General features: G+C 43.6%; 2 protein-coding genes across 9 annotated transcripts in view; both read left to right on the forward strand.

Moving 5' to 3' along the window:
* LOC111871711 (lipase 3) overlaps positions 1-5364 on the forward strand; it is a 41262-nt gene extending 35898 nt beyond the window's left edge. For all 8 annotated transcript variants that reach the window (XM_023864988.2, XM_023864990.2, XM_023864987.2 and 5 more), the window contains exons 6-9: positions 743-898; positions 2370-2454; positions 3701-3843; positions 4998-5364. In XM_023864988.2, coding sequence (XP_023720756.1) covers positions 743-898; positions 2370-2454; positions 3701-3843; positions 4998-5159 — 546 coding nt within the window. In that variant the 3' untranslated portion in view covers positions 5160-5364. The remainder of the gene's footprint in view (positions 1-742; positions 899-2369; positions 2455-3700; positions 3844-4997) is intronic.
* Positions 5365-9994: 4630 nt separating this feature from the next.
* Positions 9995-14550, forward strand: part of LOC111871708 (paired mesoderm homeobox protein 2-like) — a 31067-nt gene continuing 26511 nt past the window's right edge. Inside the window, exon 1 of the mRNA XM_023864982.2 lies at positions 9995-10206. The gene's annotated coding sequence lies outside the window, so the exon portion shown is untranslated. The remainder of the gene's footprint in view (positions 10207-14550) is intronic.

Here is a 14550-nt window from a genome sequence, read left to right on the forward strand (position 1 = left end):
AGATGGCGCTGTGATGGAGAACACACCTTATGTCAGTTACGGATCTCTTGAGGCTAGAGGAAAAAAGAACCGTACAAGGTGTCTTTACTTCATAAGCAAAATTTCTACATTTATTACAAAAGAAAAAGAGGCAAATGTACAAAATATTAATAGTACAGAGTTAATTTAAGAGAGATATTCAAAATCGCCGGACGACCGCTGTGATAGAATAAGACGTTCATGAGCTTCATGAGACAATGTTACAAAGGGTCCGAGGGGTACGGGGTGGCGTAGTTGGTTGAGGTACTATGCTACAAGCCGGAAGGTCGCGTATTCGAGTCCCGAAGAGGTCACTGGATTCTTCAATCGACCTAATCCTTCCAGCAGCTCTATGTCCCTAGGGTCCACTCAGCCTCTAACAGAAATGAGTACCAGGAATATTCCTGGGGCGTAACGGGCGGACGGCGCGTAAATCTGACAACCTCACCGCCATCTGTGAGCCTATTTTCTAGAAAATGTGGGAACCTCGACGTCTCACAACCCTATGGAACTTCACTGCCTGTTACAGGAATAGCTTTACCTTTTTATAGAGGGCCGGATGGGCTTTGTTTAGGCCATTTTTGTATATACATGATCTTTTAATAAAAAATTGCATCATGAGACGTTTGAAGTGTCATATCATAGAATATCTCACAATGTTTATAGGCTCATAGAGCCCAGTGCCCCAAACTCACCACCAAATTCTACATTTCTCGGTTTGCAGAAGCTGTTCAAGGTCATTGGGCTTAACGAGTTCCTGCCTCAGGACGGTGTCCTCAATCCGATTAGCATCGCCGCGTGCAAGGCCAGCGTCTTCACGAACTCTCTCTGCGTCGGCTTCATATTCTCCATCGTTGGGAAGAGCACTCAACTGGACAGGGTTCGTACCCAGTTTCATTCACGCGGTCCAGCGGTGTGGCTTCTCCAGCACTCGGCTTGCATCCTCAGGGTGCATTCAGCATTTGTACAAGAGCAGGACTGTAGTAATGTTTTCTGCTAAGAACTTCACGGGTAGTTGGCTGAGGCGCTATGCTGCTAACCGTAAGGTCGCGGGTCCCGATGAGACAGTTGGATTTTTTAGTTGACCTAATCCTTCCAGCCGCACTATGGCCCTGGGTTCGACTCAGCCTCTAAGAGAAATGAGAACCAGGATTCATCGTGGGGGTAAAGGGCGGCCAGAGCTTAAGCCTCACAACCTCACCGCAATATGTGAGCAGATTTTCTAGGAAAGGTGGGAGCCTCGACGTCTCACACGATCCTATGGGCCTCCGCGGCCTGGTACATGCATAGCGTTACAGGATACAATATTTATACTCAAGCATTCTGTTGAATTGATGTCAACACAGCAATACCACAGTAATTCAGACTATTTTGGATCGAATCCTTGTCCAAAATAGTCAGAAAGTCTGAATTATAAAAATTCTACTGAAAATATGTTAAAAAATGTTATAAAATGGGGACTTCACGCGTGTCTTTTTATGCAATAAAATTTTTGTCATAAAATAAATCTACTCGTCATAAAATATAAAAGAATGTAAGTTTTGACAGCAGTCTTAAAAAAATTTTAAGTAGCCCACATAACTGGTTTTTGTTTGGTCTCTGCTCATCTGCTCTCTCGCGACCGATTTACATCTCCTCTGAATGACCTCGACGCTTGGCGTGAGGCTATAGCTGTAGTTTGCAGTCGCTTGTCGCGGCAATGTGACAATCATCAAGGTCGTAATGAACAGAAAGTATCGCGAATTCAGAATTGGCGAAATTCGAATTTGTGAGCTTCACTGTATTGTGGGCCTTATACCTATGGTTTCGTTCAGATATTTTTCCCGGTCACCCTGCTCTGGGAAAAATGACTCTTCTAAGGGTCAATATTCCTCACCCCGTTCCATCTACCTCTGTTGGTTCGCTCAGAAGCCCTGTGCATTCCTGTCTGCCATACCCACACAATTTTTTCAGACTCTGCCTATATTTCCACCTTGATGATGGAGGTACCAGTACATAACGTCACATCCAAAATATATTAACGTTCATTATCGTGTATACCAGAGGCCGGTTTCGCAGTTCTCACATATTTTGCGACCTACAGTATCTCTGGAGATACATAAAGAAAAGCAGATAGCGCGTCAGATAATTATGCCACGCAAATTTCAGCGTAGAAAATGAGAACTGAAGTTGAAGAAAGCAGTCTTCTGGGATGTGGCGCCGTGTATATATTGTGTTAACCGACGTTTCTGAGAACATATCACCTCCATCTTCAGGGTAGAATACAAGAAGAAATCCGCGAGCGAACCAGCGTGAGCATGTGTAACAGTCTGTTCCATAAGGTTGCCTACTCGATGTATTCTCGTTGACAGGAGCGACTGGTGGTGATGCTGGCCCACACGCCGGCAGGAGGCTCCTCCAGAGAAGTCATACACTACGCGCAGGGAGCGCTGTCAGGTACGTCAAAGCCCCCACTAGCTGACCTGACATAACGCAACCCCAAATCGTTCAAGATCCTCCTCGATTTCAACATGTTTTGGGTTTATAAGGCTATGTTCAGGCCTATGTACACCAGTTGAAACTACTGCACTGCACCATTTCGAACATCCCAAGCTGTTACATATCGTCGTTCGCACTAAAATTTATTTGTTTGGGAATGAACACTCTTTCTTCTCTCCGCGTTATTTTCAATTTGCTGCATTCTTATTACGTTCCTTTCGTGTGTAGTTCCTGTTAGTCAGCCGTGTTTAGAACTTCACAAAAGAGAGAGTTTAAGTGCCAACATTAAACTGAACCTCCATAAGGCACTGACCAGATCAGTAATGACTTACGCTTGTCCCGCCTGGGAATTAGGGGCAAGCACCTACCTCCTAAAATTGCAGCGCATGCAAAAGAAAGTTCTGCCAACCACAGGAAATTTTCGAGGCTTAAACTCGGCGGTGATCAAGCTTACGACCGTTCAAATGACTAAGCTCCCTTGTACCATAAGATATGTAAGTTACGCATGATCTGCTCTGTAAAGCCCGTACTGACAAAAGGAAGAAGTTTCAATAACGAGCTATATGGAGCTATATGTGCGAAATATACACTTGACGAAAGGCCAAGCGTATTCATAAGAGACAAACCAATCTTCTCGTGAGAGAGGATGTTACATAAGGACTATTACCGCAAGGGTTCAGTTGGGAAAAATTTCTGGTCGTGAGTCTCAAGGGTCTTGGCGCCAAGACGAACTGATTGACTGTAAACAGCCAGAGGTAACGTAACTCTGGTTCTGACCTTGACCAACCAGCGAGGACAGGAGCCTGGAATATGGAAACTGAGGAATATACGGCGCTGGGAGCCGTTAACAGGCGACAACCGATGACGAAACAGGAGACTGAGAAGTCTCAGTGGGTACTGTAGTGAATTCTAGCGTGTGTAAATTAGTGAGAACTATAAATAATTGTAGTTAACGGTCTGTAAGACTCCAAAAATCCAATTAGCAATCCAAACTCCGTGTATAGTCACAAACACGTGACAATATGAAGATAGTTATAAACCTTTCATATACGAAACCGAGCAGCGAATGGACGTTAGAAATCCGTCGGTGTGCAGACAGCGTCGCTTTGCCCCGTGTCCATCTGCCTGACGTCCCCTAATTTTACGGTAAACTAACGGTGTTGTCATGTGGCCTCAGGTTAACTCGTGACGTAATATTTTACAGGCGAATTCTGCCAGTTCGACTTCGGCACAGAGAAGAACATGGAACTTTACGGACAGCCGTCGCCTCCGCGCTACAACATGAGTCACGTGACAACGCCTGTCGCCATGTTCCACAGTGATAACGACAAGCTTGCACCCATATACGTAAGACTGTTTATTGTAGTTCTCTAGGTTATCTTACAATTCCGGGGGATTTGATGATCCTCTTGTTAACGCTCAGCGCTGTCCGCCTCGAAACAGCGTTGGCAGATAGTCGTCCGTATGTTTCTACTAAGACTCTCATGGCTGTGCTGTGGTACCTCGAGGTCGTGACAAGTATCGGGGTCTGAGGCTTAAATTCATTTTTGAACAACAGTGCTACATTCTTCCTCTCGCTCTGGGATTCACACATAACACAAATGAGGAGTCGCTACCATCAAATCCCGGTGGAAATGTCGCACTATGATTTACAGGTTCAATGTAACTTAATTAAACCACAATTAGCTAAACCGCAGCACATCAGCATATCCTATATCACCTCTAAACTACTACCTAAGTGTTACTTTCTTTCACTGGCGCTACAGCCCCCTTGGGCCCTGACCTCTGATTTTTCAGTTTCATGATCATTTTACAGAAGGTGGGACTCCTTGGGTGGGTGATCAGCTCGTCTCAAGGCCTCTACCTAAACACAGGACAACACAAAGAGAGAATAAACACATACACCAAATATCCATGCATTGTGTGGGATTCGAACCCACGATCCCGGCTTCCGAACGAGCGAAAGCAGNTTCCAACTACTTCTACCTACACTGTGCTGTGTCTGCAATTGGCCTTGGGGCTGTTGGCTCAGTACATAAATAAGAAAGATTTGAATTACATTATTATTATTATCATTGTCACCTTCTTCTTATTCTTCTCATTATTATTATTATTATTATTCTCACCCATGGAGCTGAGCCCTTCTGGAGAAGCCGCCAGTTGTGCAGCTACTCAAGAACTTCCCAGTATTTTATGGAACCCGAAGGTTCATTATCGTATTCACAAAAGCCCTATACTGGTCCCTATCCTGAGCTACATCAATTCAATCTATACCACTCTATCCTATCTCTCTAAAATCCATCTTAATATTGTCCACCCACCTATATCTTGGTCTTCCTAATAGTCTCTTTCCTTCTTCTTAATTATAATATTTGTTTTTATTATTATTACTGTCTTATTAGTCAGATGATATAAACTGCTTTGTTCTTTACTTTGTAACTGGCCCTTGGACTGCTGAGTTACCACGTACATAAATAAGAACTGAATTATTTTCGTTACAGAACGTAAATAAGGTCTTCAGCGCCTTGTCTAACGTGATCGGCAATTTTCGAGTGCCTCTGAAGACATTCAATCACCTGGACTTCATGTGGGGCAAAGATGCCAATTCTCTTGTCTACGAGGATGTTGTGAATATCATGAAGAGATATGAAGACGATGCATGAGCGTAACGACCGTAAACATCTGGACGTCACGTAGTGCAGAGACGCCACGCAACTGTCACACCGACATCTAGCGAGAAGTCCGGCAACTAAACAAAATGCAATTTCCCTACGTGCTGTTGCTTTACTGATATACTGAAGCACAATAATAGATTGGTTACCGGCAGTTTGTATCATATTTCCGAAATATACAGAACAATTGTAAATTCTTGTCGGATTTTCAGTGGCCTATAATTTTCAAACCTTACGTGCCACGAAAGGCGTGCATGTTAAAGTTGTTATCATTCTGCAGTATTGATTATATAAACAATAGAACTTTTAGAGTTGCATTTTCACATTCTATAAACAGTTCTACTTTGTTTTCGCGGCTTCAAAATTACAGTACAAGTTACATTTGCCACGAAACGCATAACTTGCCCGCAAATACAGATCCAAACCAAGGTAAAATACTTGGGATTATACTTCGACCAAAAATTGACATGGCAGAAACACGTCAAAACAAAGCGTCAGAAGTTAAACTTAAAACTACGAGAAATGTCTTTGCTTTTGGGCCATAAATCCAAGCTATCCATAGGAAACAAACTTCTACTATACAAGTGTATAATAAAACCCATATGGACATACGGTATGCAGCTATTGGGCTGTACAAAACCATCAAACACAAGAATAATTCATAGACTTCAATTCAAATTCTTGCGCTCAGTAACTAAAGCGCCTTGATATGTCTCCAACGTTACTATCCACACTGATCTGCAAATCCCATTTGTCACAGAAGAAATACATAGACTGTCAAGACTCTACCATCAAGGCATACTCGGACACAATAACAGACTAGATGCAGAAATTAGCAGCCCACCAAATGTAAGAAGATTGAGGAGCCAGTGACAGTCTGACCTACCGCAACCCGCAGATGAGGAAGATTAAAACCATCACCATTCCTCTACAGGCCTGTCAGAGTATCATCAGTGGATGCCTTCTCTACTCAAGACGCCTACTTAGAGCAAATTTACTTATTGCTCCATAGAGCGGCCGCCGTAGTCTAGAGGTAACGTTCCCACCTCATGACTCGTAGTACGCGGGTTCAAATACCCGGCGGAGGTCGTCGAATTTTTAAGGACGGAAAAATTCAGGGAACAAGTCCTCCGGGAGGGACTTTAAGCCGTGGGTCCCGTGTTTACGGCACGTAAAAGAACCTCATATCTCCAAAGGAGGTCACTGAGCCAAATTAACGGACGTTTCCCGCCCAACAGCAGTCTCTAATACCTCTGGTAGATGGGGGAAGCATTATAGATACCTCTCAGCTAGTAGAGCCGGTCTCGCTGGCTGGGCGGGACTGATGGTAAGCACCAGTACGGGTAGGATATAGAGACTGGTAGAAATCATAGAGGGAAGCACAATGGAACAATACAGGTCTCAGTTCATGGGGAAACCCACCCTCTCCAATAACTAACTAACTAACTAACTAACTATTGCTCCATATTATGGAGAGTAAGTAAGTAAATACGCTATTAGTTAAATAGTTTCCTGTTTTCTACGTGAATATACTATATGACTTAAACAAAATAGACCACTGTAGGTCGCGGTGCAAGGGCCGAGAAGGCCTACCCCTCATACTATATGACTTTCTCAGTCCTGTTACCAATATGTACGGTAGCAACGGCTGTTAAAGCGCTGTGCAACTGTTTCGGTAGAGTATTAAAATGAAATTCAAATCCTCATTCCAAGTATTTTCACTAATTTCATAAGTAAATTTTAATTTCTTAATTCTTGTTTGAAGTCTCAGCTGCTGTACATTGTAGAGGTAATATCTCGAAAGAAAAACAGCTACTTGTGCCATACTAGAGCTCATTATATAGCGATAAACGAGTACGGTACAATCGAGCCCCGTAGAATCTGTGGAATTTCGTTGTGATGCATACAAAAGCGCGGGTGATGATTCTCACTTGCTCCCCAGCAGGCCGTGCGTCGCAACATGCGTTCCGTAAATCACATCACGCCAATGTTTTCGTAAGGAAAGCCAAGACATATGCACAGCAACAGAGAGTCATTTATATGGCTTGCCCCTCGTCTATATTTCATGCACTGTATAATCGAGGTTACGTCATAGTCAGCTAGTGACGTCACCATTATAAACTTACTGGCTTCTATTGTGACATACTTCAGGTGACAAGAAGTCGAGAAACTACAAATCCGTCTAGTGTAGATTGAGTGGGAAATTTTGTTTTTCTTGTGTTGGTACCACGATAAGTATTTTTTATCTCTCCAGTGATGATTTCTATCGTGATAGTTCTCTGGTACCCCATAGGTGTAGATTTTTAATAACTGAATGTTCTGTCTTAGCTCTCGCAGATGGTTGTGCTATGCTTGGCTTGAATACTCAGAGTCTTCGTGCTGGTACAGGTGTCCGGCCATAGGGAGCGGCTCTATAGATTGGGCCCAACTGAGTAGGTTTCACTTAAAGACGGAGACATAACTCAGTCTCCGAAACGTTGTGTTTTGAAATATAAACAGGACGGTGTCTTTTAGATTAAGCCAGGATGATGGATAATGCCCAGAAACAATATTTGTACTAATGTACCATCATGTTTTGAACATGTGGCACAGTTCAGATACGAACTTTCGAAACGACTATAATAAATCAAAACCTGATTCAGGAGGAAATTAAGAGGAGTTCTTGGCTTCTCGTTATATAGACTCAGGTTTGATCACAGCACAGGACACATCCGTTACCCAGCAACGGATGTCCCTTATTGTTGGTACGTGTATTTCTGGCGTTGCCTAGAAATTGGTCTACTCTATCGTTGATTATTTGTTGCTGGCTTGTTTGCTGAGTCGTTCCCTAGCAACGGGTCTACATGTCAAAATATAAATAGTTTAGAAATTAGTTTGGTCCTCTGTTGTGAAGATGTTCATATCGGATGTGACTTGCTGGGAGCGTGTGGCGTGTGTGACAGAGTGCCAACAGGTGCCCAGCGCCTGACGCAGCTGTGAGAGCGCGTCATTGGTCTTGTCATAACAGCCGGTTCATTACCTGTTCTATGGCTCTAGATCCAGCGCGAATGCGATGCGTCTCACAGACACCTCAACAGCTCATTCTGATGACTTCTCCAACCGGACTTCACGGCGTCACAAAATACAATGTATATTATGGTCGTGTATGCAGGGATGTGTGATTCTAATTTTAGTATATGTCTTGAAGAGATTCGGCATTTGTGACTGGGAAAAACATGGATACTTAGAGAGTGCTATATTCTGGAATATAACGCCTTGTAGTCCGTTGAAAGTCAGCCGACGTTTCGGAGGAACATATCGCCTCCATTTTCAGGATCGAGGAATAAGCCAAGAAAGGCTTTCACTGGACTACACAGCGTTATATCCCCAGATTATATATTCATAACCACCGGTGTGAGAACCTCAAATCGTACTTGGTATACTGAGGAAAGTGGTTCTCCTGGCCGACCGACATTTGCGAAAATGGGGAGTGAAAAAAAGGTAAAGCTATCCCTGTAACAGGCTGTGGACACCCACAGGGCTGTGAGACGTCGAGGCTCCCATATTTTCTAGAATCTAGACAATCGGCTCACAGATGGCGGTGAGGATGTCAGCCTTACGCGCCGGCCGCCCTTTACCCCCAGGAAGATTCCAGGTACTCATTTCTGTTAGAGGCTGAGTCGACCCCAGGTCCATAGTGTGGCTGGAAGGATTAGGTCAATTGAAAAATCTGTTGACCTAATCGGGAATCGAACCTGCCACCTTCCGGCTTGCAGCATAATGCAAGAACGGACAGTCCTTGCAGCGGGCGAACAGTGAGTACTGCTTTCCCCGCCAGACTGCGCGTCAGGCCAAAGCTGTTTGTTTCTTGTTAGTTAATTTACTTGCGAATTCGCTTCTAAGTTCATTCAATTCATACATTAATACCCACATTTCTCTTCTTCCTGCCTTTACTCCTCTCCCTCTTTCGTTCTCTTTTTCTCCTTAGCACAAGTTCCTTCCTTAAGGAAGACTAACGCAACACACGTCGAGAATTCGTACATAATTCTCGTCATTTCTTACGTAATCTTTCGTGCTAATAATTTCTTCCTTGTCCCATATCCCTTTACAGTCCTACACGTTACCGAATGATGCGCCGAGACCGACGTTTACTGTCATCTCCCACCAATAACACCCTCAAGACGTCCGTCATAAACCGTTTTCTTTATATGGCATACTACACTTTATACATTCACATCAAAATATTAGCAATGCTCACAGAATATACACGATACACTGAACTAAATGACTGCACACTCGTTCATGAACTACTACATAATATACGTTCATGAAACCTATTAATGGTTCTCGATATTTCGCCACTATTTTAGCCAGAAACTCTGAATTTGAAAGTTGTCGTCTCACCGTTACATTACATTTTTATATAACTCTAGACAGGGACAGTACAGATATTACCGTTGCTGCGTGTGGGTGTTCCAGGGGATGAAGCGGCAGGGGCGTGGAGCTGACCACTCATTTCCATCTAGTGCCGAGGTCAAGAATATATGGAATTATACCTCCACCCCCACCAAAAAAAAAAAATCTTTACTTTTACTTTAACATTAACCGGGTGGGCTTTCTAGCGGAGACGTGATGTGTTTCCCGTGAGGTACGGGCTGGATTCTTAAATAATATCTAGACGAACTTGTGGCTTAATAACCACATTAATTTCCGACACATGTTGAACTTGTTGGCTACCAAAAGAGGCGGGGCGTAGCGACTTAGAGGTGGGGTTTAACGGTGAGGGAGGGGATGTTGGCAAAGCACCTCCCCTTCCCAGGCAGTTCTTGTTTTGGCTGAACCTTTGTTGCGCGGCCTCAAGCCACAAGTCATTGAATAACTCATTTACTTAGTGTTTAGCGTGTTTAGTGCAATTTAGTGGACGTGACGTCAGGCACAGGCCAACGGGAAGCTTAATTCAATAATATTCGTTACCGAATCTGAAGCAATCATCGAAGGCGATTAGAGATTGTCTGGAGACAACGGAAGTGTTTGTGCTCATGCGCGGTGATGGTTTCCGGTAAACGTATAGATGAATAATAGTTTTATTGTGAATTGTGGTGTCGCTAATCGGGAAGACAGCCAGATAGAGTATTGCTAAAATAGTGCTCACAGTTCAAAATGAAATGTTGTAGTAATTATTTTTGGTTTTAAAATTGCATTTCTAAACTTATGTCGAATTAACGTTATAACATGTGTTGATATTTTCACTTCAAAATACATTTATTATATATAGTAAAGGTTACTGACTTCAGGGATATATCATATACTCAGGCAGATAATTACAAATATTTCGGGGCAATATTCTGCCTCTATTTTCACGATAATGAAAATGGAGGTGCATGTTCCTCCGATACATGTGTAACGATCTACCAGACTACACGAGATCACATCCCTGAAGATGGCCACATACGTCTATTTTGTTAGCCGTGCCTTGGACCACAGCCCTAAAGACCCGGGATCAATCCCAAGGTAATCTAGGTAGGATCTGTGATGGATATAGTGACATTAGAGACGGTTTTTTCTCCTTGATTCGCGGTTTTCCTCTCAGAGTTATTCTGTCATCAGAGGCTGTACATGTCTGGGATTACAGTACCAAGGGACTCAGTCTCGTGCGACTAAAACAATAAATTTGTTTGTTAACATTAGAAGGCCCCTACATTGGGATTAATGATTGGAATACATATTTCTAAGAACATATTTCTTTTAATATTTTATCGGCTAATTATGTGATATTGCTCGATATTTCTCAAGTAGAATTTCTAATGGAGGGCTAAATGTGTACAGATTTCATATCACTATAGAGGCCTACACACACATATACGGTAGGGACGCGGTGGCGCAGTTGTTTGAGGCACAATGCTACAAGCCGGAAGGTTGCGGGTTCAATTCCCGATGAGGTCATTGGAAATTTTAATCGATCTAATCCTTCCGACCGCACTATGGCTCTGGGTTCGACTCAGCCTCTAAGAGAAATGAGTACCAGGAATCCTCCTGGTGGTAAAGGGCGGCCGGCGCGTAAGGCTGACAACCTCACCGCCATCTGTTAGCCGATTGTCTGGAAAATGTGGGAGCCTCGATGTCTCACAAACCTATGCGCCTCCAAGGCCTGTTACAGGGACAGCTCTACCTGTATGTTATAAGCAGCTTGACCTTTATCCACAGCAAACACTACTCTCAAACACTCTCAGTTTAATTCTTACTAGAATCGCAGTAGGCGTTATAACGTTATGTCTGAAGTTGATCTAAATAATATTTATATAGCCAGTTCCTTCGTCTCCGCTACAGAGCCCAACCGGTTAATTCTGTTTAGGGAAACAGTCGCTGTTTATTGTGAGAACCATACGGAACACACAGGAAACATTACGGCTTCGCTACAGAGCCCAACCGGTTAACCCTCTTTAGGGAAACAGTCGCTGTTTGTTGTGAGAACCATACGGAACACACAGATCCAGTTCGTAACTCACAGGAAACATTACGTCTCCGCTACAAAGCCCAACCGGGTAACGCTGTTTAGGGAAACAGTCGCTGTTTGTTGTGAGAACCATACGGAACACACAGGAAACATTACGGCTTCGCTACAGAGCCCAACCGGTTAAAGATTTTCAGGAAAACAGTCGCTGTTTATTGTGAGAACCATACGGAACACACAGATCCAGTTCGTAACTCACAGGAAACATTACGTCACCGCTGCAAAGCCCAACCGGGTAACGCTGTTTAGGGAAACAGTCGCTGTTTGTTGTGAGAACCATACGGAACACACAGGAAACATTACGGCTTCGCTACAGAGCCCAACCGGTTAAAGATTTTCAGGAAAACAGTCGCTGTTTATTGTGAGAACCATACGGAACACACAGATCCAGTTCGTAACTCACAGGAAACATTACGTCACCGCTGCAAAGCCCAACCGGGTAACGCTGTTTAGGGAAACAGTCGCTGTTTGTTGTGAGAACCATACGGAACACACAGGAAACATTACGGCTTCGCTACAGAGCCCAACCGGTTAAAGATTTTCAGGAAAACAGTCGCTGTTTATTGTGAGAACCATACGGAACACACAGATCCAGTTCGTAACTCACAGGAAACATTACGTCACCGCTGCAAAGCCCAACCGGGTAACGCTGTTTAGGGAAACAGTCGCTGTTTGTTGTGAGAACCATACGGAACACACAGGAAACATTACGGCTTCGCTACAGAGCCCAACCGGTTAAAGATTTTCAGGAAAACAGTCGCTGTTTATTGTGAGAACCATACGGAACACACAGATCCAGTTCGTAACTCACAGGAAACATTACGTCACCGCTGCAAAGCCCAACCGGGTAACGCTGTTTAGGGAAACAGTCGCTGTTTGTTGTGAGAACCATACGGAACACACAGGAAACATTACGGCTTCGCTACAGAGCCCAACCGGTTAAAGATTTTCAGGAAAACAGTCGCTGTTTATTGTGAGAACCATACGGAACACACAGATCCAGTTCGTAACTCACAGGAAACATTACGTCACCGCTGCAAAGCCCAACCGGTTAATGCTGTTTATTGTGAGAACCATACGGAACACACAGATCCAGTTCGTACCTCACAGGAAACACATTACGTCTCGTTACAAAGCCCAACTGGCTCATGCTGTTTAGCGAAACAGTCGCTGTTTATTGTGAGAAACATACGGAACACATAAATACACTTAGTGGGCAGAATGCATGATTGTGTTAAAGTAAGTTGTAAAATCAGTGTTTTTCTTATTCTTGCTTTCGTATTATGTTCTCTGGCCTGCTTTCCATCAGAGTTAATCCGGAATCAGCTCGCCGCAAGGCCGCTACCTACACAGGACAATATGAACACAGAAGAAACGCGGACAGACATCGACACCTCGAATGAGATTCGAACCCACTCTGATCAGCATACAGCAGTCTCTGTTGTGTATAGGGTTAATCAGATAGGCCTCCTCTGCCTCTTATGATGTGACTGATACAATAGCTATTTCCATGCTATGCGATTTCTGAACAATATCTCTGAACTTATTTTAAGGAATTTCAGATAGGATGGAACTGTAATTGTTTCAATTCTTGCATAATGTCGCCTCACAAGAGAACAACAACTTTACAAAATTGTATTATCATTCATTGAAACAAACTTGTTCATTTAATACTTTAGCAATGCAGTGATACAGCCGTTTCACAGCAGAAGACTCTGAGACAAAGTTAGGCCCATCTTTAATTAATGTGACTACATGAAAGCACTCTTCATGTCACGGCGTACATGCGTACTGCTGTCGGCGATCCGCCTAAGTGTAAGTGACTTGTGTAATCGCCTGTTAAATATGAAAAAGTAGCTTAGGATAAAAAGTAAGTAAAGGTAACAGGACTGTGGAGGTCCACAGAGTTTTCAGACGTCGAGGCTCCCACATTTTCTTGAAAATCGGCTCGCAGATGGCGGTGAGGTTGCCAGCCATAAGCGTCGACCCCCAGGTAAATTCCTCGTACTCATTTCTGTTAGAGGCTGAGATGACCCCAGGGCCATAGAGCGGCTGGAAGGATTAGGTGAATTGAAAAATCCAATGACCTCACAGGGAATCGAAACCTCGACCTTCCGGCTTGTAGCATAGTGCTATCGTGTGCACCCATTTACTGGGGAAACTGACACATAATGTCTGGCTGTGGAGGTTTGAGGTCAGGGCCTCTTTGGTCTTTCGATAAAATCCTTCAGACAGTGAGAGAGAAAGAGTGAGAAGGAAAGAGGGAGAATATACCCTGCTACGTCAGTTTCGGGCATGGAGTTTATTCAGGACGGGTGCAATCCTCACTAGCCTGGGTGTTCACAACAATTTTTTTTATTAAATTAAACAGTAAGTTACGTGAATCACTGCAAATAAGGGCCGAAGAATTTGGAGGTAAATTTAATAATTTGGAGAGACAATTTAGTATCCTTTACAGCAGAAGGGTTTAATTACGATAAATTCAAGTCGGATGGGCCGCATGAGAAGCACGCAGTAGGAACTTGGGAACCATCTCAGCTTTTGCTTGGAAAGACGGAGGAGAACCAAGAAAACCTACGTGGAGATGGACGTTCGCAAAAGCTTCCGGATACACACTAACATATAGCGAGAGGTCCGGCAACTGGAGAACGCAGAGGAGGTTCCCTGGGGTCACCCTAACAAGTGCAAAAATATCTAAAAATTAATCTAAACAATGTTTACAATTCCAGACCGTACCTCACGGAAAACACATCACATCTCCATTACAGAGCCAAATTGGTTAATGCTGTTTAGGGAAACAGTTGCTGTTTATTGTGAGAACCATACGGAACACACAGATACATTGTGTGGGAAGAATGCAGAGTTTCATTTTAATGTTATATATAAAATGGC

This window comes from Cryptotermes secundus, unplaced genomic scaffold (assembly GCF_002891405.2).
Source record: "Cryptotermes secundus unplaced genomic scaffold, Csec_1.0 scaffold349, whole genome shotgun sequence".
Taxonomy (NCBI): Eukaryota; Metazoa; Arthropoda; class Insecta; order Blattodea; family Kalotermitidae; genus Cryptotermes; species Cryptotermes secundus.